This window comes from Oryctolagus cuniculus, chromosome 15, assembly GCF_051225735.1.
Source record: "Oryctolagus cuniculus isolate XC-2025 breed Fujian yellow rabbit chromosome 15, ASM5122573v1, whole genome shotgun sequence".
In the NCBI taxonomy this organism is placed as follows: domain Eukaryota; kingdom Metazoa; phylum Chordata; class Mammalia; order Lagomorpha; family Leporidae; genus Oryctolagus; species Oryctolagus cuniculus.
This window is the reverse complement of record NC_142881.1, coordinates 37,591,007-37,612,647: the sequence shown is the minus strand read 5'-3', so window position 1 is coordinate 37,612,647 and position 21,641 is coordinate 37,591,007. Positions and strand designations below refer to the sequence as shown.

Genomic DNA, 21,641 nt, shown 5'->3' with positions numbered 1-21,641 from the left:
AATAGCTGGGGCTGGGCCAGGTTGAAGCTGGGAGCTTGGAATTCCATCCATGTCTCCTACATAGTTGGCAGGAACCCACTTACTGGAGCTGTCATTGCTGTCTCCCAGGGTCTGCATTAGCAGGAAGCTGGCATCAGGAGTAGTGACCCTCAGTCAGACCCAGGTATTCTAACATGGGATGTGGATGGATGTCTTCACTGGCATCTTAACCACTAGTTTAAATACCTTCTCCTAGATTTTATTTTATTTTTCAGACAAGTTTTAGGTTAACAGAAATATTGAACAGAAAGTACAGAGAATTATATGCTTTCCTCTCCCTCCAACATACAATTTCTCTCTTATTAATACCTTATATTAGTTTGGTATACTTGTTGCAATTGATGAACCAAAATTGGTAGATTATTGTTAACTAAAGTCCATATTTTACTAATTTAGGGCTCACTCTGTGTTGCACAGTCTGTGAGTCTTGGCAAATATATAATATCATGTGTCCACAATTGCAGTATTGTAGTTTCACAGTTACAGAATAGTTTCATTGCCCAAAAAAGTCCCCCAGGTTGCATGTCTTTGCTCATCTTCCCTACAAACCCTTGCCAGTCACTGAATTTTTATCATTTCTTTGATTTGACCTTTTCAAGAATATCACATAATTGGAATCATATGATATATAATATGTTTAGACTGGCTTTTTTTCCACTTAGTAATATGCATTTAAGGTTCCTCTGTGTCTTCTCATTGCTTGATAACTCATTTCTTGTCACTGAATAGTAGTGCATGGTATGCATATGCCACAGTTTGTAGTTTTTTTTTTTTTTTAACCTATTGAAGGGCATCTTGGTTGCTCCCTGGTTTTGGTAGTTATGCATGAAATAGCTGTAAACATTTGTGTGCATGTTTTTTGGGACAGAAGGTATCAATTCATTTGGGGTATAATTACTGGATCATGTGGTAAGACTATGCTTACCTTTAAAAAGCTGACAAACTGTCTTTCAAAGTGGCTGTACTATTTTGCAGCATTGCCAGCATGAATGAGAATTCCTTTTGTTTCACATTCTCTCTAACATTTGCTGCTGTTCCTGTTTTAAATTTTTTCTACTCTGGGGTGAAATAGTATTTCATTGTTGTTCTAATTTGTAATTCCCTGATTATATGATGTTAAGCTTCTTTTCTTTTATATATTTGGTGAGGTGTCTATTCAGATCTTTTGCCTAATTTTAAAATATTGAAGTGAAAGTGTTACGTGTATATTTCAGATACAAGTCCTTTATCAGATACGGATTTTGAAAATGTTTTCTCCCAGTCTATACTTGTCTTTTCATTTTGTTAGCAGTGTCTTTACAGAGCAGAAGTTTTTAATTTTAATGAAGTCCAACTTACCTTACTTTTTTATTTTCCATGGTTTGTGCTTTGGTGTTATTTCTAAGACTTCACCACTAAAACAAAACTACCTAGATTTTCTCCTATGATATGTTGTAGAGTCTGAGAGTTTTGTGTTTTACATATGGGCACATGTTCTGTTTTGAGTCAATGTTTTGTGAAAAGTGAAAGTTGGTGTTTAGATTTATTTATTACCTTGCTTGTGCATGTCCAGTTGTTCTAGCAACATTTGCTGAAAAGACTATCCATTTTTCATTGACCATTCTTTGCTCTTTCATCAAAATAAGTTGACTAGGCTGGCACCACGGCTCACTAGGCTAATCCTCCACTTGCGGCGCTGGCACCCCGGGTTCTAGTCCCGGTTGGGGTGCTGAGGTCTGTCCTGGTTGCTACTCTTCCAGTCCAGCTCTCTGCTGTGGCCCGGGAGTGCAGTGGAGGATGGCCCAAGTCCTTGGGTCCTGCATCCGCATGGGAGACCAGGAGGAAGCATGTGGCTCCTGGCTTTGGATTGGCGCAGCACTGGCTGTTGCGGCCATTTTGGGGGGTGAATCAACGGAAGGAGCCAGGAGCTTCTTCCAGGTCTCCCATGTGGGTGCAGGGATCCAAGGACTTGGGCCATCTTCTACTGCTTTCCCAGGCCATAGCAGAGAGCTGGATCAGAAGTGGAGCATCTGGGACTTGAACCAGCGCCCACATGGGATGCTGGTACTGCATGCGGCAGCTTTACCCACTACACCACAGCATCGGCCCCTAGTCTTTTACTTCCAACCTGCCTTTATATTTCAGGTGATTTTCTTGTGAACAGTAGTATATCATTGAGTCTTGCTTTTTAAAAAATCCAGTGGACAATCTCTGCTTTTTGAATGAAATTTTAGGCCACTTATATTTAATGTAATTTTTATTGTAATTCATTTTAAATTTATTATTTTGCTATTTGTGTTCTGTTTTTCCCATTGTTTTTAGTTCTGTTTTCTTCTTTCCTTTTTAGGATTGAAGATTTTTAAACTTCTTTTGATCTTCATGTTTTTTATTTTCTGTTTGCTTACTAGCTATACTTCTTTGTTTTGCTTTTTATCAGCTACTCTAGAAATTACAATATTCATGTTTAACTTACCATAATCTACTGTCCAGTAATACCATGTTTCATGAATAATGTAAGAATTTTACAATAGTACAATTATATTTGTCTTCATCTTGCCTGTTGAATTCTTTTTAAAAAATAGATTATTTATTTGAAAGGCAGGAAGAGAGGAAGAGGGACAGGGAGGTGAAGGGAGAAGGAGAGTGAGAGTGAGTGCTTCCATCCACTGTTTGACTCCCTAAATAGCCACAACAGTCAGGTCTGAGTCAAGCTGATGCCAGGAGCCAGGAACACCATCAAGGTCTTTGACGGTGGCGGCAGTGGTTCAAGTATTTGGGTCACCATCTGCTGCCTTCCTGGGAGCATTAGTAGGGAGCCATGTCAGAAGCAAAGCAGCCAGGACTCAAACTGACACTCTAAAAAGGGATTCCAGCCTTGCAAATGGTGGCCTACTGTGATGCACCACTATACCAACTCCCTGTTGAGTTCTTATTTCATGTATTTTATGTGTAATATAGGCAGTAAAACACACACATGGACACACGTATATGGATACTGCAAAAAGTATGTATGAGAATTATAATTCTAACAGATTAATTTATACTTACTAATTTATCTTTTCTGTTGCCCTTTTTTCCATTTTGCAGATTGAGGCTCCTGTTATAATTGCCTTTAGCATGATGAAGGTTTTTTTTTTTTTTTTTTTTTTAGCATTTGTTGTGGTGTATATCTGATGTCTTAATAGGAAATATCCTTATTTTACTTTCATTTTTGATCAATACTTTTATTATATATAGAATTAGAGATTGTCAGGCATCTCCTTACCTCACCATTTTATGTATTATTTTATAGTTGTCACTGCTCCATTATTTCTGTTGAGAAGCTCTGCTGTCATTCTTATCAGTGTTATGAATTTTATGAGTCATTTCATAAGTTTCATAAATCATTTCTTCTCCTACGTCCAGTCTTTTGTTAAGCTCATTGGATGAATTCTTTACTTCTTTGTGTGTTTTTTTTTTTTTTAATTTTGAGTATTTCCACTTGAGTCTTTGTTATTAATTCCAAGATCTAGGCCATCTGTACATATGCTTCTGTTGTCTTTTTTCTTTTAATTATGAGTTGGACTTTCTTACTTAATCATATAACATAACTTTTTTCTTGTATGCATGACATTGTATTTAAAGAATACTAGAGGCTGAAGTAACCACTTGTGTGATAGAGCGACCACTGGTGAAGTAGAAATGCCCATGGAGAGGCAATGAAATGAGAACTGTTGGCAGAATTTGTACCTGTGTGCCAGAGAACCTTCATAGTACTCACATGTTCTTCAGTTTTGATCACACACACATTTTTGAAGTGCCTCATATTTATAAAAACAGACATCTTGTCAGAGGATTAACATAGCAGGAGATTAACTCCAGTGTTATTTATAAAAAATAAAAATTGAAGATTTAAAATAAGAAAGTAAGAATGCTATTACACTATGATTCAGACTTATAAATAGGGTAATCATCTTTTTTTAACAATTTTATTTATAAGGTAAATTCCATCATATATTGTTAATAAGCTGTACAGAACTGGAAATGTAGATATATGGCAAGATGGAAATACAGTCATGTTAGTGAGGTAATTACTACATGATAGCCTCAGTTCATGGTTGCTTTTTATGTTTCCTTTATAGTTTTTGTACTTTTCACTGGTTTTGGATTGCTGAAAAATAGTATCATGTATTTCAAAACATAAATGACATACTGTTATTATGCAGATTTTGCTTACATTTAGAAATAGCTAAGTTCAAGAGATTTGTGGCTTTCTTATAGAAAAGATCCAAGATCTTGTCTCTGTTTTCTGCTCTGTGCCTAAGATTATAAACTTTCTGTGTATAATAGCCTGGATTTCTCAGAAAGAAGAGCTTGAGGTATGCACTTATATATTACTACTATTTTAGGGAGTATAATCCTAGGGAAGTTCATAAGCTAGACTGAGGGAAAGGGAAATGTGACAGAGAACTTGGGAGAACAGAAATGAGGGTGAGTGTCTGAGTTAGCTATTGCTTGATACTGATGATTTTCAAAACTTTTTGGGAGGTTGTATAAATTGTTTTAAGTCAGGATATTGCATCCAGGACATGAATTGGTGCCCATATGGGATGCCAGCATTGCAGGAGGAGGCTTTCTCTTCTGTGATGCAATGCTGGGGTCCCCCAAAACTTTTTAAAATTTTTACTTTAATTAGAATTAAGTCTGTGCTATGTACTTTTTTTGGAGTGTGATAGATATGATGGGAAAGATAGTATGAAATTATATATCAAATAATTAAATATGTAGAAATCTGAAGCTATTATATATGCAAGTAAAATATTGTAATAATTGTGATAATGCTCTTGGTGTTATAAATTTAGATGAAGTAAAATAAGGAAATTTAGGAGAGTATAAGCCATGAATTTTTAGCCTACAACTTGTTCTTATGGTTTATAGCTTAGTAAACAGAAATTAATGTTAATTTTACTTGTTTAACTGTTATTGTGTTTTTTATGATTTTTTAAAATTTATTTGAAAGATATAGAGAGACAGAGTCAGAGAGCTCTCATCTACTGGTTCAGTCCCCAGATGCTTTCAGTGGCCCCCAACTGGGGCCAGAGTCAGAGCTGGGAACTCAATGTAGGTGTCCCATGTGGATGATAAGAACCCAAATATTTGAGCCATCGCTGCTGTCTCCCAGGCTGTGCATTGGCAGGAGGCTGGAGTCAGGAGCAGAGCCAGGCATTGAACCCTGGAAGTCTGCTATGGAAAACAGGCATTTTTTTTTTTTTTTTTTTTTTTTTTTGACAGGCAGAGTGGACAGTGAGAGAGAGAGACAGAGAGAGAAAGGTCTTCCTTTGCCGCTGGTTCACCCTCCAATGGCCGCCGCTGCAGCCGGCGCACCGCGCTGATCCTGGCAGGAGCCAGGATCCAGGTGCTTTTCCTGGTCTCCCATGGGGTGCAGGGCCCAAGCACCTGGGCCATCCTCCACTGCACTCCCTGGCCATAGCAGAGAGCTGGCCTGGAAGAGGGGCAACCGGGACAGAATCCGGCGCCCCAACCGGGACTAGAACCCCGTGTGCCGGCGCCGCAAGGTGGAGGATTAGCCTATTGAGCCACGGCGCCGGCTGAAAACAGGCATCTTAACTGGTATCTTAACTACTATGCCAAACACCTACTGCTACTATGTCTTTTTTGATGAGAATGTTAGCTTTATTACTGATTTGCATTTACTTGTAAAATGAATGTGATAATACATCTTACAGAATTTTGTTTTTAACTTATCACAGGTATTATTCTGCCCTAAAAACTATGGAACAATTAGAAAATGTGTACTTTCCCCGGGTTAGTCAATACCGGTTTTGTCAACTAATGATAGAAAATCTTCCTAAACTCCGTGAGGATATTAAGGAAGTCTCCATGTCTGATCTCAAAGATTTTTTGGAAAGCATTCGAAAACATTCTGACAAAATAGGTGAAACAGCAATGAAACAGGTGAGAGTAAAAGAATTTTAATTTAATATTAATAGTCTGAGAAATAAAATATATCCCAAAATTCACTTATCTTTTATAAAATTCTTATTTTTATTTACCCTTTTCTTATCTTTCCTAATTCTTCCCCATCTCTCTTTTTTCTTTTTTTAAAGATTGATTTGTTTATTTGAAGAGACAGAGAGAAAGAGACCTTCCATCTGCTGGTTCACTCCTCAAATAGCCACAAAGACAGGGATGGACCAGGAACTCCATCTAGGTCTCCCATGTGGGTGGCAGAGACCCAAGTTCTTGGTCCATCATCCACCTCCTTCCTGGCCACATTAGCAAGAAGCTGGATTGGAAATGGAGCATTCAGGACTTGAGCCAGCACTCTGATATGGGATGCCAGTGTTGGAAGTGGCAGCTTAACGTGCTGTACCGCAGTGCCTGCCCCTTAAATTATTTTCATTTTAAAAAGATTTTTAAAAAGATTTATTTATTTATCTGAAGGACAGAGTTATACACATGGTAGGGGTAGGGGTAGAGGAAAAGAGATAATGATCTTCCATCTGCTGGTTCACTTCCCAAATGGCTGCAATGGCCAGGGCTGGGTCAGGTGGAAACCAGGATCCCGGAACTCCATCCACATTTCCCATGTGGGTGCAGGGACCCGAGGACTTGAGCCATCTTTTGTTTTTCCAAGCATTTTAACAGGGAACTGGATTGGAAATGGAGCAGCCAAGACTCATACTGATACTTTTATATTCATTTTTGCAGGCAGAAGCTTCAAACTCTGCACCTTAATGCTAGCCCCTCAAATTATTTTTGATGGTGTTTTTTGTTCATCTCAGGTAGTTAAAAACTTAGTCGACAAAAAGAACTTTGTGTACTATGAATGAACAGAAGCTACAAAACAGAACTTACGCCAAACTTACTACTTTTCTTATCTATGGAGACCATACCTGGGGTCATTTTCCCTATCATAATGAAATATGGTTATGTTGTCATGTGTTTGCTGAGTTAGGATTCTTGTGAATTTAAGTAAATTGGCTTTAAAATTATGATTAATGCTACTGTGTCTTTACAGCACTAACTCCATTTTGAGTTTTTTCTTATAAATCAAGCAATAACTGACCCAAATACCTGGCTGATAGTCTTCTTACTCTGGCTGTCAATTTTTTTTTAAGATTGATTTATTTATTTGAAAGTTAGAGTTGCACAGAGAGAGAAGGAGAGGCAGAGAGAGAGAGAGGTCCTCCATCCACTGATTCACTCCCCAGATGGCTGAAATGGCCGGAGCTGCACCTATCTGAAGCCAGGAGTCAGGAGCCTCCTCTGGGTCTCCCGCGTGGGTGTAAGGGCCTAAGCATTTGGGCCATTTTCTGCTGCTTTTCCAGGCCATAGCAGAGAGCTAGACTGGAAGTGGAGTAGCCGGGTCTTGAACCAGTGCCCGTATGGGACGCTGGCATCGCAGGTGGCAGCTCAACTTGCTACGCCACAGTGCTGGCCACTGTCTGTTAATTTAAAAGTCATATGGATTGGGTATTGCAGGTAAAGCCGCGACCTGAGATGCTGGCATCCCATATGGATGCCATATCAAGACCCAACTGCTTTGCTTCCTGTCAACCTTCCTACTAATGTGGCTGGGAAAGCAGCAGAAGGTGACCCAAGTGCTTCAGCCTGGCCCAGTCCCGGCTGTTGGTGCCATTTGGAGTGTGAACCAGACGATGGAAGATCTTCCTCTCTCATTCTCTCTCTCATTCATTCACTCTCTCTCTCTCTTCCTCCCTCTCTCTCTGTAACTCTTTCAAATAAATCTTTAAAAAAAAAAAAAACCATATTGGAAACTGTGTGCTTAGATGCAAATAAGACAGTTTTCTTCTCATAGTAACTAATAGAGCCAGCGGACAAAAAAATCACTAAGCATATAGACTTTTTTTTTTTTTTTTTTGACAGGCAGAGTGGACAGTGAGAGAGAGAGACAGAGAGAAAGGGCTTCTTTTTTTCCATTGGTTCATCCCCCAATGGCCGCTGAGGCGCACTGCTCTGATCTGAAGCCAGGAGCCAGGTGCTTCTCCTGGTCTCTCATGCGTGTGCAGGGCCCAAGGACTTGGGCCATCCTCCACTGCACTCCCGGGCCACAGCAGAGAGCTAGACTGGAAGAGGAGCAACTGGGACAGAATCCGGCGCCCCGACCGGGACTAGAACCCGGTGTGTGCTGGCGCCGCTGGCGGAGGATTAGCCTATTGAGCTGTGGCTCCAGCCAAGCATATAGACTTTTAATAATATGATTGACAACCATGACCTAATTGACGCATACACATAACTGTATCCCATAATTTCAGAATGTACATTCTTTTTAAGAACGCCTACCAAAATTGATTAAATTCTGGTCCATCCACAAATATGGCAAATATTTGGAAAATATTGATAAATTTCAAAGAATTAAAATAATTGGGTTTTCTCTCACCTGATTGGAATTATTCTAGGAATCAGTAACAAGTAAATATAAACCATTGTATTTTTAAAAATTAAGAAATAAAATTCTGAATAACCTATGGTTCACAGAAGAAACTGCAGTTGAAACCAGAAAATATGTTGAAGTAGGATTGAAGTTGGCACTGTGGCACAGTGGGTTAAAGCCTCAGCCTGCGGAGCCAGCATCCCATGTGGGTGCCGGTTTGAGTCCCAGCTGCTCTACTTCCGATCCAGCTCTGTGCTATGACCTGGGAGAGCAGTAGAAGATGGCCCATGTGCTTGGACCCCTGCATCCGCATGGGAGACCCAGAAGAAGCTCCTGGCTCCTGGCTTCAGATCAGCCCAGCACCCGCCATTGTGGCCATTTGGGGAGTGAACCAGCAGATAGAAGATCTCTCTCTCTCTCTCTCTCTCTCTCTGTAACTCTCTTTCAAATAAATAAATCTTTTTTTTTAAAAAAAAAAAAAAGAAGGAAGTAGGACATTGAAATTTGTAGGATGAGCAGAAATTGTGTTTAAAGGGAAATTTACAGCCTTAAATTTATGAATTAGGAAACAAAGGCTGAAATCTGTAATCTAAATATCTAAATTGTCATTTCAAGAAACTAAAAAAATTTTAAAAAAGACAAAAGAAGGAGTGAAATAAGAGCAGAAATATGCATACTAGAAAACAAAATACAGGAGGGAAGATAATAAAGCCAAAAGGTAATTCTTAGTCTTTTGAGATAAAATTGATGAACCCTTGTAAGACTGTTCAGAAGAGAAGAGCAAAGGCATAAGTCATGAATGAAAAAGGTGACATCATTATAGTTCAGATATTAAAAAGAGAAAAGATTAGGAACAAATATTTTGAACTACTTTTGACTATAATTAGAGTAGAAATAATATGAATTTTTCTCTCCCCAAAATAGGCACAGCACCAGAAAACCTTCAGTGTTACTCTGCAGAAGCAAAGTAATATGAAATTTGGGAAGAATGTTTATATCAATCATGATAGAATTCCAGAAGAAAGAAATGAAATTACATTGAAACATGTACTTGAGGACGAAGATGAGAATGAAGAAGAGGTAATAGGGTTTCTTTCTTTATCTGTTCTTGGGTACCTTTTTTTTTCTTTTGGATTATAGTGTACATTTATGTGTTTCATAGTCTTTCCATCTTGATCAGATTGTAATGTATTATTAAATGCAGTTGAGTCATCTGAAATATGAGGCTATATAATTGACAAAAAAACATAATGACAGAAAAATAATACAGGTTATATTTAGAAGCCTTAGTGTTCTACCATAATTAGTAAAGGCATAAATTATTGCAGTGATCACTCATAATTATTGGTGGTAAATGTTTTATTAGATTTTTTTATTAAAAATTTTTAAAAGAAATTTGAGAGGCAGAGATAGCAAGAGAGACAGTGAAAGAGGGTTCCCATCCACTAGTTCAGTCCCCAAATGTTTGAAACTGCCAGAGCTGAGCTGGGGCTGAGCTAGGAGCTGGGAATTCAATCTAGTTTCCCATGTGAAGAACGCTATCAGTTGAGCTATCACCTGCTGCCTTCCAGGGTCTGCATTAGCAGGGAGCTGGAGTCAAGAGTGTAGCTAAGTATTGAGCTTAGCACCCCAATATGGCTTGGCGAATGCCCACCCCTGTGGTAAAATTTTTATTTTGTAGTGTCTTGGCCTTGCGATTTGGCCCTATTCTGGATCGCCTACCGTTTTTTTCTCCAGATGGTGCTGAGATACTGAAGAATAACTTCCAATATTGTTAAAGTTAAGATTTTTTTTTTTAAATTAGACAGGCAGAGTTAGACAGTGAGAGAGAGAGAGACAAAGAGAAAGGTCTTCCTTCCGCTGGTTCACCCCCCAAATGGCTGCAACAGCCAGAGCTGTGCCGATTCGAAGCCTGGAGCCAGGTGCTTCTTCCTGGTTTCCCACACGGGTGCAGGGGCCCAGTCACTTGGGCCATCTTCCACTGCCCTCCTGGGCCACAGCAGAGAGCTGGACTGGAAGAGGAGCAACCGGGACTAGAACCCAGTGCCCATATGGGATGCTGGCGCCGCAGGCGGAGGATTAACCAAGTGAGCTATGGTGCCGGCCCCAAAGTTAAGATTTTTTAAAAAGAAAAATCCTAATAACTAGAACTTTGAAATAATCTTTACATATTAATTTTTTCCATCCTTTGTGTTCAAATTCATTGTCTTATCCTATTTTTTTATTCTCATCACAAAGTTGTCTATTTTTTTTAGAGATTTGTTTTGTTTATTTTAAAGGCAAAGTTGCAGAGAAAGATAAGGAGAGACAGAGAGAGAGGTCTTCCAGCTCCTGGATTCTGGCTTTGGATTGACACAGCTCTGGCCATCTGGGGAGTGAATCAGTGGATGGAAGACTCTCTCTCTCTCTCTCTCTCTCTCTCTCTCTCTCTCTCTCCTGCCTCTCTGTAACTCTGCCTTTGAAATAAATTAATCTTAAAAAAAAAAAAAAGTAGAGCAGCCAGGACTCAAACTGGCACCCATATGGGATGCTGGCACTGCAGGTGGCGGTTTTACCCACTACACCACAGTGCCAGGCCCCCAACAATAGTAAATAATATGACTTACTTGCTTAAGAGAAGGAACTTTGCTATAGCTAAACCATGAATCCATGCAGAATTTTTACAAGGCAATAATGAGATGTCTTTAGATATCCATAGCAATTTTCTAATACTCTATAAGTACATTAAAGATATAACATGAACTACTGAGGGGCTGGTGCTGCAACATAGTGAGTAAAGCCACCGCCTGTGGTGCCAGCATCCCAGATGGGCACTGATTTGAGACCCAGCTGCTCCACTTTTGATCCAGCTCTCTGCTATGGCCTGGGAAAGCAGTGGAAGATGGCCCAAGTCGTTGGGTCCCTGCACCTACGTGGGAGACCTGGAAGAAGCTCCTGGCTCCTGGCTTTGGATTGGCTCAGCTCTGGCTGTTGCAGCCATCTGGGGAGTGAACCAGTGAATGGAAGACCTCTCTCTCTCTCTCTCTTTCTCTCTCTCTCTCTCTCTTTCTCTCTCTCTCTATGCCTCTCCTCTCTCTGTGTAACTCTCTCAAAAAAAAAAAAGTCCATGAGTCTCCTTGTCTAACATTACATTCTAAGAGTTGACCAGCAGTTTGATTCATAATTTTTTTGACTATTTATAATTTTTTAAAAATTGTTTTATTTTTCAGGTCTTAACTGTTCAGGATCTTGTTGATTTTTCCCCTGTTTATAGATGTTTGCACATTTATTCTGTTTTGGTAAGTGTGTTTTATTTTTGTATGTTAATACATTTATATACAGGGGTCTTCAGAAAATTCATGAGAAGTGTGTATTATAGAAAAATTATGCATGGATATAATAGTATCAGATTCTCTCAATTGTTTAATAATGTATTAATTTCCCCTTGTTTTTAAGAATACTTTTGCTGGATATGGAATTCTTCGTGTTTTTTCTTTAGCACTTTCTTTGATTATGTCATTTCACTGCCTTATTTTTTTAAAAAAAGAAAGATTTATTTATTTATTTTTATTTATTTGAAAGGCATATTTAGAGAGAGGGAGAGGGAGAGGCAGAGAGAGAAGTCTTCATCCACTGGTTCACTCCCCAAATGTCTACAACAGCCAGGGCTGGGTCAGGCCACTGCCGGGAGCCAGGAGCCAGGAGTTTCATGCAGGTCTACCACATAGGTGCAGGGGCCTAAACACTTGGGAGTCATCTTCTGCTGCTTTTCTTAGGCCATTAACAGGGAGCTCTATTGGAAATGGAGCAGAGGGAACATGAACTGATACCCATATGGGCTGCCAGCATTGTGGGCCATGACTTTACCTGCTATGCCAAAAGTCAACCCCCAATCTATTGCCTTCTTAAGACAATTACTTTAAAGGAGTTCAGAGGCTTGAGAAATCGTATGATCGAGAAAGGATGATGATTATGTTAATTAGAGGAAAAGAACTATATCAGTTAACTTTTTTTCTTACAGTCCTCTATTAAAAGACAGAACTAACTCTGTACTAACTGTCCAAGATAAAAATGCATTTATAAGCACAATATAAATGTAAAGTAAACTCATTGTCTTAAAAGAGCATATATAAGCACAATATAAATATTATTTTATAAATAAGTTAGTGATGTTTCAAGTGTGTTCAGCTTGATGAGTAGATTTTCTAGGAGAATGACTCTTTCTAAAGTCATAATAAATCATCCTTTAGTATAAAATCAATAATACCTTTAGTCTATTCTGTGATTAATTCTTCAAATGTGTATGAGTATTAAAAAATTCTTTCAGATTTTTTCCAAATCTAATGTTTTGCCTTTTATAATGTCAAGTGGTAGTTTATACATTTTTTAAAATATGAACTTACTTGAAAAGTATGAGAGGCCTAGAGAGAGAGAAAGAGGAAGATGAGGAGAAAGAGAAAGAGATATATAGCGAGAGACAATTCCCGTCTACTGGTTCACTTCCCTAATGTTTACAATGACTGGTGACCAATGCTGAAGCTGGGAGCCAAGAACTCAATTCAGGTCTTTCATGTGAGTGACTAGAACCCAATCACTTGAGCCAACACAATAGACTTCCAGTCAGAAGCTAGAGCCTGAGCCCAGGCACTCCAGTGTGGAACCTGAGTATCTTAACCGTTAAGCTAAATGCTTGCTCCAAGATTTTACTTTTTAAAATATAAAGTAGCAAATATTGAACATGTAACTGGGTTTGCACTTATGACAATTTGGTTAAACAGCTTTAACTGAAAAAAAAAAAAAAAAAGGGTTAGCCAGTGTAACATGAAATTTTTTGGCAGCCCCAGAGAACATTATTAATGTTTAAAAGATTTAGCTTCAGTTGCTGTTTTTCTTTACAACTCTCCAAGGAGAAGTGTCAAGATCAGCCAAAATCATGTTTACATTGAAATATATAGGACATTGTTCATTCAAAACTGTGTTCTCAGGGCCTGTACTGTGGCATAGCCCGATAAGCCACCGCCTGCAGGGCAAGCACCCCAGATGGGTGCCAGTTCAAGTCCCAGCTGCTCCACTTCTGATCCAGCTTTCTGCTAGTAGCCTGGGAAAGCAGTGGAAGATGACCCAAATGCTTGGGCCTCTGTACTCACGTGGGAGATCCATTTGGAGCTCCTAGGTCCTGGCTCTGGTCTGACACAGCCCAGGTCATTGTGGCCATTTGGAGAGTGAACCAGCAGATGGAAGACTTCCTCTCTCTCTCTCTCTCTCTCTCTCTCTCTCTCTTTCTCTCTCTCTTTCTCCCCCTCTCCCTCTCTGTAACTCTGCCTTTCAAATAAATAAATAAATCTTTAAAACAAAAAAAGCGCTACCTTCTCTTTGCTATACTGTCAGAGGACTGCTTCTTAATAAAGCAATATTAATTATCAATAGTTGAGGATAAAAGAGGTCATTTAAAATTATTGTGTTATCATTACTCCCACCTGTGTGATTACTCCCTACCATATGTCTTGACTAAGTACATCTCACCACAGGACAAAATATACTGCTGTTTCTAATGATTTACCATTAACAGAAATTTGTGCAGGAAGGAAAAAACTCCTGTGTGTACATAGTTCCTTGATTAATCATCAAAAGAGACATTTCCTTTCCTTAGCACCCTGGAGGTTTTTACACATCAATAAAATGCATTTGACAGTACTATTATCAGTGAAGATAGGGCTTTTTTTTTTTTTTTTTTTTTTTTTACACAGCAAGTGTGGGAGCTTCCAGGTTGGCCTCCGAAGAACCCCACCTCATAGTATTCACATCTGGTGGTAGTCCCTCCCTCATTATACCAAAGTCAGTATATATGGCCAACAGGACAGAACAAAAGTCATGGTATGTCACTTCAGAGACTAGGTTCCATCTTCTCTGCTGAATCACTCACTCTGGGGGAAGGCAGCTGCAAAGTCATAAAACCTCTCAGCAACCTTGTAGAGAACACATGTGGCAAGGAGCTGAGCAAGTAGTGTCCAAGAATAGGCTTTAGCTTGATTACACAGTGCAACTGCAAATAGAAGTTAATGCTGGGGCCGGCGCCGTGGCTCAATAGGCTAATCCTCCGCCTAGCGGGGCCGGCACACCGGGTTCTAGTCTCGGTCCGGGCGCTGGATTCTGTCCCGGTTGCCCCTCTTCCAGGCCAGCTCTCTGCTGTGGCCAGGGAGTGCAGTGGAGGATGGCCCAAGTGCTTGGGCCCTGCACCCCATGGGAGACCAGGAGAAGCACCTGGCTCCTGGCTTCAGATCATTGTGGTGCGCCGGCCACAGTGCGCCGGCCCTGGTGGCCATTGGAGGGTGAACCAACGGCAAAAGGAAGACCTTTCTCTCAGTCTCTCTCTCTGTCCACTCTGCCTGTCAAAAAAAAAAAAAAAAAAAAAAAAGTTAATGCTGCAGGCTTGTCCCAATCTAGGTAAGAAATCTAGGCTTTCAAATTTCTATATCCACACACGTGATTGATTCACTTCAATCTTAATAACATAGTGTAAAGTGGGGGAGAGATAGATCCAAGGCACTTCCAGCTCCTTAAGAGAAGGATTTCAAGGGGTCAACACGGTGGTGTGGCGGGTAAAGCCACGGCCTGCAGTGCCAGCATCCCATATGGGCATTGGTCCGAGTCCTAGCCATTCCTTTTATGAGCCAGCTTTCTGCTATGACCTGGGAAAGCAGTAGAAGATGGCCCACCCAAGTCCTTGGGCCCCTGCCCCCACTTGGTAGAGCTGGAAGAAGGTCCAAGCTCCTAGCTTCGGGTCAGCCCAGGTCTGGCCATTGTGGCCATCTAGGGAGTGAACCAGTGGATGAAAGACTTCTCTCTTTCTGTCTGCCTCTCTGTAATCTGCCTTTCAAATAAATAAATAAATACATCTTTAAAAAAAAAAAAAGCAAAGGATTTCAAGGAGATTGAACAAAGTACCAACAGTTAGAGAAAAATTATCACTGTGAATGTAGGCTAGCGTTCCTAGGCAGATACTTTATACAAAAAAAGCTGAGGATCTAAAAATTATTTCCTTAAAATTTCTAGCCCAAGACTTCTTTGAAAACCTTGTATCATTAGTAATTCATAGGCCAGTACTCCTCAGCTATAATCGGTATTCATCAAACATATTTGGAAATTCATTTATGCAGTATTCCTTATTCTAAGAAATGCGTCTCCATACTCTGAAAGTTAAGGACATGGCTAGCTAACAAAATTCACACAAATTCTTAGGATTTCTCAAAGCCTGAAAAGTGATAAGCTATGCTGTAGGTATTTCTTACAGCATTTTTAATATTTTCTCTCTGTTTTTTTGAAATTATACCTTTTATCTTTGAACAAGACACTTTAATTAAAGAGAGCAGAAAATGCTGCCTTGAAATTTTAAGTGGAGCTCTTTTAGCTAAAATGGACTTATAGCTGATAGACCTAGTTTTACAGATTAACGTTAACCTTTTTATAATCTCTTCAAAATTTACTTAGTGGATACTTTCTAAGTACTTTATATATATTTACTAATACTCAATATAGCCTCAGAAATTTAACTGTATTTTTTTTAAGATTTATTTTATTTATTTGAAAGACAGAGTTACAGAGAGAGGTAGAGACGGAGAGACAGGTCTTCCATCCACTAGTTCACTCCTCAATTGGCCACGACAGCTGGAGCTGTACCAATCCGAAGCCAGGAGACAGGAGCTTCTTTCAGGTCTCCCATGTGGGTGCAGAGGCCCAACGACTTGGGCCATCTTCCACTGCTTTCCCAGGCCATAGCAGAGAGCTGGATCAGAAGAGGAGCAGCCTGGACTAGACCTGGTGCCCATAAGGAGGTTTTAACCCACTGTGCCACAGTGCCAGCCCCTTTAACTATATGTTTATAAATGAGAAACTCAACTGATAGAAGTAATTTGCCCAATGACAAATGCAAGGAAGTGGAAGACATGGAATAATAACAGATGGAAGGAAGAGGAGTTATAAAAATAAAGAGATGGGGCTGGCGCTGTGGTGCACTAGGTTAATGCTCTGCCTGCGGCACCGGCATTCCATGTGGGCAACGGTTCTAGACTTGGTTGCTCCTCTTCCAGTCTAGCTCTCTGCTATGGCCTGGGAAAGAGTGGAGGATGGCCCAAGTGCTGGCATGGGAGATAGGGAGGAAGCACCTGGTTCTTGGCTTTGGATCCTTGTAGCTCTGGCCGTTGCAGCCACTAGGGGAGTGAACCAACAGAAGGAAGACCTTTCTCTCTGTCTCTCTCTCTTTCACTGTCTGTAACTCTGCCTGTCAAATAAATATAGAATCTTTAAAAAAATAAATAAAGAGAAACTAGCTTTACCAAATAATTTTTTGGTCATACATATAACTATTAGTTATTATGCTAATCGCTTCTCAGCCTTTTGGCTAAGATCAAGTGTAGTTACTATGCTAATGAACATTTAAGTCCAAAGAATAGTAAGACCACACCAACACAGTAAAAAAGAAAAAAGTAGTGCCAGAATTGAAAAAAATTGACATCTTTTAAAATGTGGTTTTACTTGAATTTTTAAACTCTTCATATCATAAAGATATAACATAAGAAGAACTAAAATGATCAAAAATGATAAATTAATATAGTTAATTATAAAGACAAATTCTGAGAATATTCAGAATGTTTATTTTGAATATTTGAGAAAATTTTACAGTTTCTGAACAGTCACAAAATTGATTCTGTGAAGTCTAAGGTTTTCTATAATTCTGTTGGTTCTCTACCATTGACTTTTGATTTTTTAATCATGATTTTACTTCCTAATTTTAATCATGATTTTATTTCTTTAATTTTGATCATGGACAGTGAAATGCAACCTAATACCCAATGTATCTCTCTCAGCAAGTGCCATACTGAAACCTCATATAGTGTCTGTTTGCTTAACACTTGTTGCACAAGGATAAATATATATTCTTTGCCTGAGGGCTTAGTGCTTGTTGACATAAGCTATCAAGATAAAGTGCTATAAAATTATTTCATTAAAAACTGAATGTGGCATTAAAGAGTCAATTACTGGTCAACAAATATTTATGAAGTATCAGAAGCAATACTGGGGAAGGAATAATAAATCACACTCTAATGATCTTTGTCCTTTTGAGCCATACAGATTCAGAACAGAGATAATGCTAAATAACAGAAGTAATTATTAATGCTAATTTTAGTTTGCTGTGTCTGCATAAACAGAAGATTAAGAGCTACCAAAGAGGAGCCGGCACTGTGGTGTGATAGGCTAAGCCTCTGTCTATGGCGGCGGCGTCCCATATGGGTACTGGTTCATATCTGGGTTTCTGCTCTTCCAGTCCAGCTCTCTGCTATGGCCTGGGAAAGCAGTAGAAGATGGCCCAAGTGCTGAGGCCCCTGCACCTACATAGGTGACTTGCAAGAAGCTCCTGGTTCCTGGCTTCGGATTAGCCCATCTCTGGCCATTGAAATCATTTGGGAAGTGAACCTGTGATGGAAAACCTCTTTTTCTCTTCCTCTCTCCCTCCCTCTCTCTGTAACTCTGCCTCTCGAATAAATAAATAAATAAAACTTAAAAAGAAAAACCCACCAAAGACAAAAACCATTCTACTCTACCAAACCCAGAACCTGTAAGAGAACATGTAACTTGAAGGGTGTTGTCAAAGAGCCAAACCACAACTTAGGCCACTTTAATCACTGAATTAATTAATAACTTCACTTTGATCTAGTCTAAAAAAATATAAAACATGAAACTAGACACCAGGAAACCTTATTTCCAATGTTACTACAGGTAACAGTGTGATCTTTGGTGGAAACTAGCCTCTGCCTGCTTCATGGATAATTGCAGTTAAATACACTGTTACCTCCTAGGGCAGATGTTTTGCCTAGAAGTTGAGACACCTCCATCTCATGCCTGATTTTTTTAAGTTCTATTTTTATTTATTTGAAAGGCAGACACACACACACACACACACACACACATACATATATGCGTGCACAGAGGGGTTTAGGAAGAAAAAGATCCTCTATTTCTTGGTCACTCCCCAAAAGACTGCAGCAGCTGGGGCTATGCCAGGCTAAAGCCTGGAACCATGAACTCCATCCAGTTCTTCCATGATGTTCTAGGAACCCAAGTACTTGGGCCATTGTCTGCTACCTTCCATGCATATTAGGAGTAAGGTGGAGGCAGGACTGAGTCCCAAGCACTCTGATGTGGGATGTGGGCATCCCAAAAAGTGGCTTAACCTGCAGCACCGTAACACCTATCCCTGTGCTTGATTTTTATGCTTAGTTTTATTTAGTAACTTCCAAAAGTTGAACACCAAAGTTTTATGTAGGCCCACATATTTATTGAAGGTATATAATATTGTTTATCATACTTCATAAGTAATCTGGAATTTTATCTATATAAATATTTTATTGCATAATTATATATATTTTTATTATTATTTATTTGACAGATAGAGTTAGACAGTGAGAGAGAGAAGCAGAGAGAAAGGTCTTCCTTCCATTGGTTCAACCCCAAAATGGCCGCTACAGCCAGAGTTATGCCGATCCAAAGCCAGGAAGCCAGGTGCTTCCTCCTGGTCTCCCATGTGGGTGTAGGGCCCAAGCACTTGGGCCATCCTCCACTGCCCTCCCGGGCCACAGCAGAGAGCTGGACTGGAAGAGGAGCAACTGGAACTAGAACCCGGTGCTCATATGGAATGCCAGCCCCGCAGCCGGAGGATTAACCAAGTGAGCCACGGCACCGGCCCCAGCATAATTACATATTAAGTAATGAGAAACTGATTTGTTATCTTGTTTTAAGGTTCATGAATAAAGTATTTTAAGTATTTTAAGGTGAATAAATAAAGTATTAAAATTGGTTTTAAATTGTTTTAAATCTTGATTGCTTTTTCTAATCACATAATTTATTTCTCAGTGGTTTTTCTAGTATTCCTCAAAACACATGTTTACATGTTTATTTGAAGTGAAACATGAAGTCAGACCTTTCCTGAAAGATCTTAAATACAATTTGACTTGTTAGTTTGACTGGGAGAACTGGCTCTATTATAAAATTAGGCTTTAGGGTGTGTGTGTGTGTGTGTGTGTGTGTGTGTGTGTGTGTATATATATATAAATGCTGTAAATCTGCAGCTGCCAAATTTTAACTAGAAAGTGTATTAATGAGAAAAAAAAGCCCCATTCATTCTATTAAGATCCTCATTTTCAATAAAAACTACTTTTGGACTAATATTGTGGTACAGCAGGTTATGCTGTGACTTTCCATGCTGGCATCCTGTGTTGGAGTGTTGGTTTGAAGCCTGGCTGCTCCACTTCTGATCCAGCTCCCTACTAACAAGCCTGGGAAGGCAGCAGAAGATGGCCTAAGTGCTTGGGCCCTTGCCACCCATGTGTGTATGAGACTTGGATGGAATTCCTGGTTCCTGGCCTCTGGCTTTTGCTCCAGCCAAGCTCTGGCCATTGCAGCCATTTGAGTATTGAACCAGCATGTGGAAGATCTTTGTTTCCTTCCCTCTGTGTGTGATGTGTGTCTTTATCTATCTTGCTATCACTCTGTTGTTCTTTCAAATAGATAACAAACTTTACTTTTTGATTTGTTATCAAATATTTTATTTAGATCAGGTAAGTACTAATTATAATTAATCTGGGAGAAAAAAACTACACAAATACCTACAGTCTAATAATCTCAGAAATAAAAAATAGAAACATTATATTAGAAAATAGAAAAAAATTTATTTAAGTGTGGTAGGCTGGAAATAGGAGTTCAAGAAGAAAAAGGAAAAATGAGGCCGGCGCTGCGGCTCACTAGGCTAATCCTCCGCCTAACGGCGCCGGTACACCAGGTTCTAGTCCCGGTCGGGGCGCCAGATTCTGTCCCGGTTGCCCCTCTTCCAGGCCAGCTCTCTGCTGTGGCCAGGAAGTGCAGTGGAGGATGGCCCAGGTGCTTGGGCCCTGCACCCCATGGGAGACCAGGAAAAGCACCTGGCTCCTGGCTCCTGCCATCGGATCAGTGCGGTGCGCCGGCCGCGGCGGCCATTGGAGGGTGAACCAACGGCAAAGGAAGACCTTTCTCTCTCTGTCTCTCTCTCTCACTGTCCACTCTGCCTGTCAAAAAAAAAAAAAAAGAAAGAAAAATGTAAATTTTCTAAATGTTAAGGAATTCAAATTCATGTATTTTTTTAAAGATTTATTTTATTTATTTGAAAGAGTTATGCAGAGAGAGAGGTCGTCCATCTGCTGGTTCACTCCCCAATTGGCCACAATGGCTGGAGCTGCACTGATCCAAAGTCAGGAGCCAGGAGCTTCTTCCGGGTCTTCCTATGTGCGTACAGGGGCCCAAGCACATGGGCCATCTTCTACTGCTTTCCCAGGCCATAGCAGAGACCTGGATTGGAAGTAGAGCAGCCGGGACTTGAACTGGTGTCCTTATGGGATGCCGGCACTGTAGGTGGCAGCTTCACCTGCTACACCACAGTGCTGGCCCCAGAATTCATGTATTTTTAGGTGAATAATGGCTTGGATATTTTTAAATTAAGATGTGACAGTTATAGTCCTAAAATTTATAGTATGTTTTATGTTATTTTTAGTATTTACATGAGAGACAGAGAGAACTCCTACCTGCACGTTCACTCCCCAAATTCCCACAGTGCCGGGGAGTTGCCTGGGATAGGAGTCAAGAACCAGGAACACGGTCCAGGTCGCCCATGTAGGTGCACGAACCTAATTACTGGAGCCATCACTATTGTGTCCCATGTTCTGCATTAGGAGGAAGCTAGAATCAAGAGCCAAAATTGGGTACTAAACCCAGGCTCTCTGATACGGGATATAGGTATTTTAGTGGACATTTTAGCTGCTAGGCCAAACACCCACTTCTCCTTTGCATTCTTTAAAATTTATGGTGAGGGGCTGGCATTGTGGTGTAGCCTGTCATGGGCAGTACCATATGGGCATTGGTTCATGTCCCAGCTACTCTACTTCCAGTCCAGCTCTCTGCTAATGGCCTGGGAAAGTAGCAGATGACCCAAGGCCTTGGGCCCCTGCACCCATGTGGGAGACCCACAAGAAGCTCCTGGCTCCTGGCTCCTGGCTCCTGGCTCCTGGCTCTGGTCTGGCCTAGCAGTGGCCATTATGACTGTTTTGGGAGTGTACCAGATGATGAAAGGTTTCTCTCTCTCTTTCTCTCCCTCTCTCTATAACTCTGCCTTGCAAATAAATAAAATAATTTTTTTTAAAAAAACTTAATGGTGAAAAAATTT

At 40.1% G+C, this 21,641-nt stretch overlaps 1 protein-coding gene across 13 annotated transcripts in view; it reads left to right on the top strand.

Annotated features, from left to right (window-relative positions):
* Positions 1-21,641, top strand: part of EXOC6 (exocyst complex component 6) — a 321,390-nt gene that overhangs the window by 166,328 nt on the left and 133,421 nt on the right. For all 13 annotated transcript variants that reach the window (XR_016222129.1, XR_016222127.1, XR_016222130.1 and 10 more), the window contains 3 exons: positions 5,769-5,973; positions 9,341-9,496; positions 11,626-11,694. Coding sequence is in view for 9 of the 13 variants with exons in the window: in XM_051823933.3 (XP_051679893.3) it covers positions 5,769-5,973; positions 9,341-9,496; positions 11,626-11,694 (430 nt within the window). In the remaining 4 variants the exon portion in view is untranslated. The remainder of the gene's footprint in view (positions 1-5,768; positions 5,974-9,340; positions 9,497-11,625; positions 11,695-21,641) is intronic.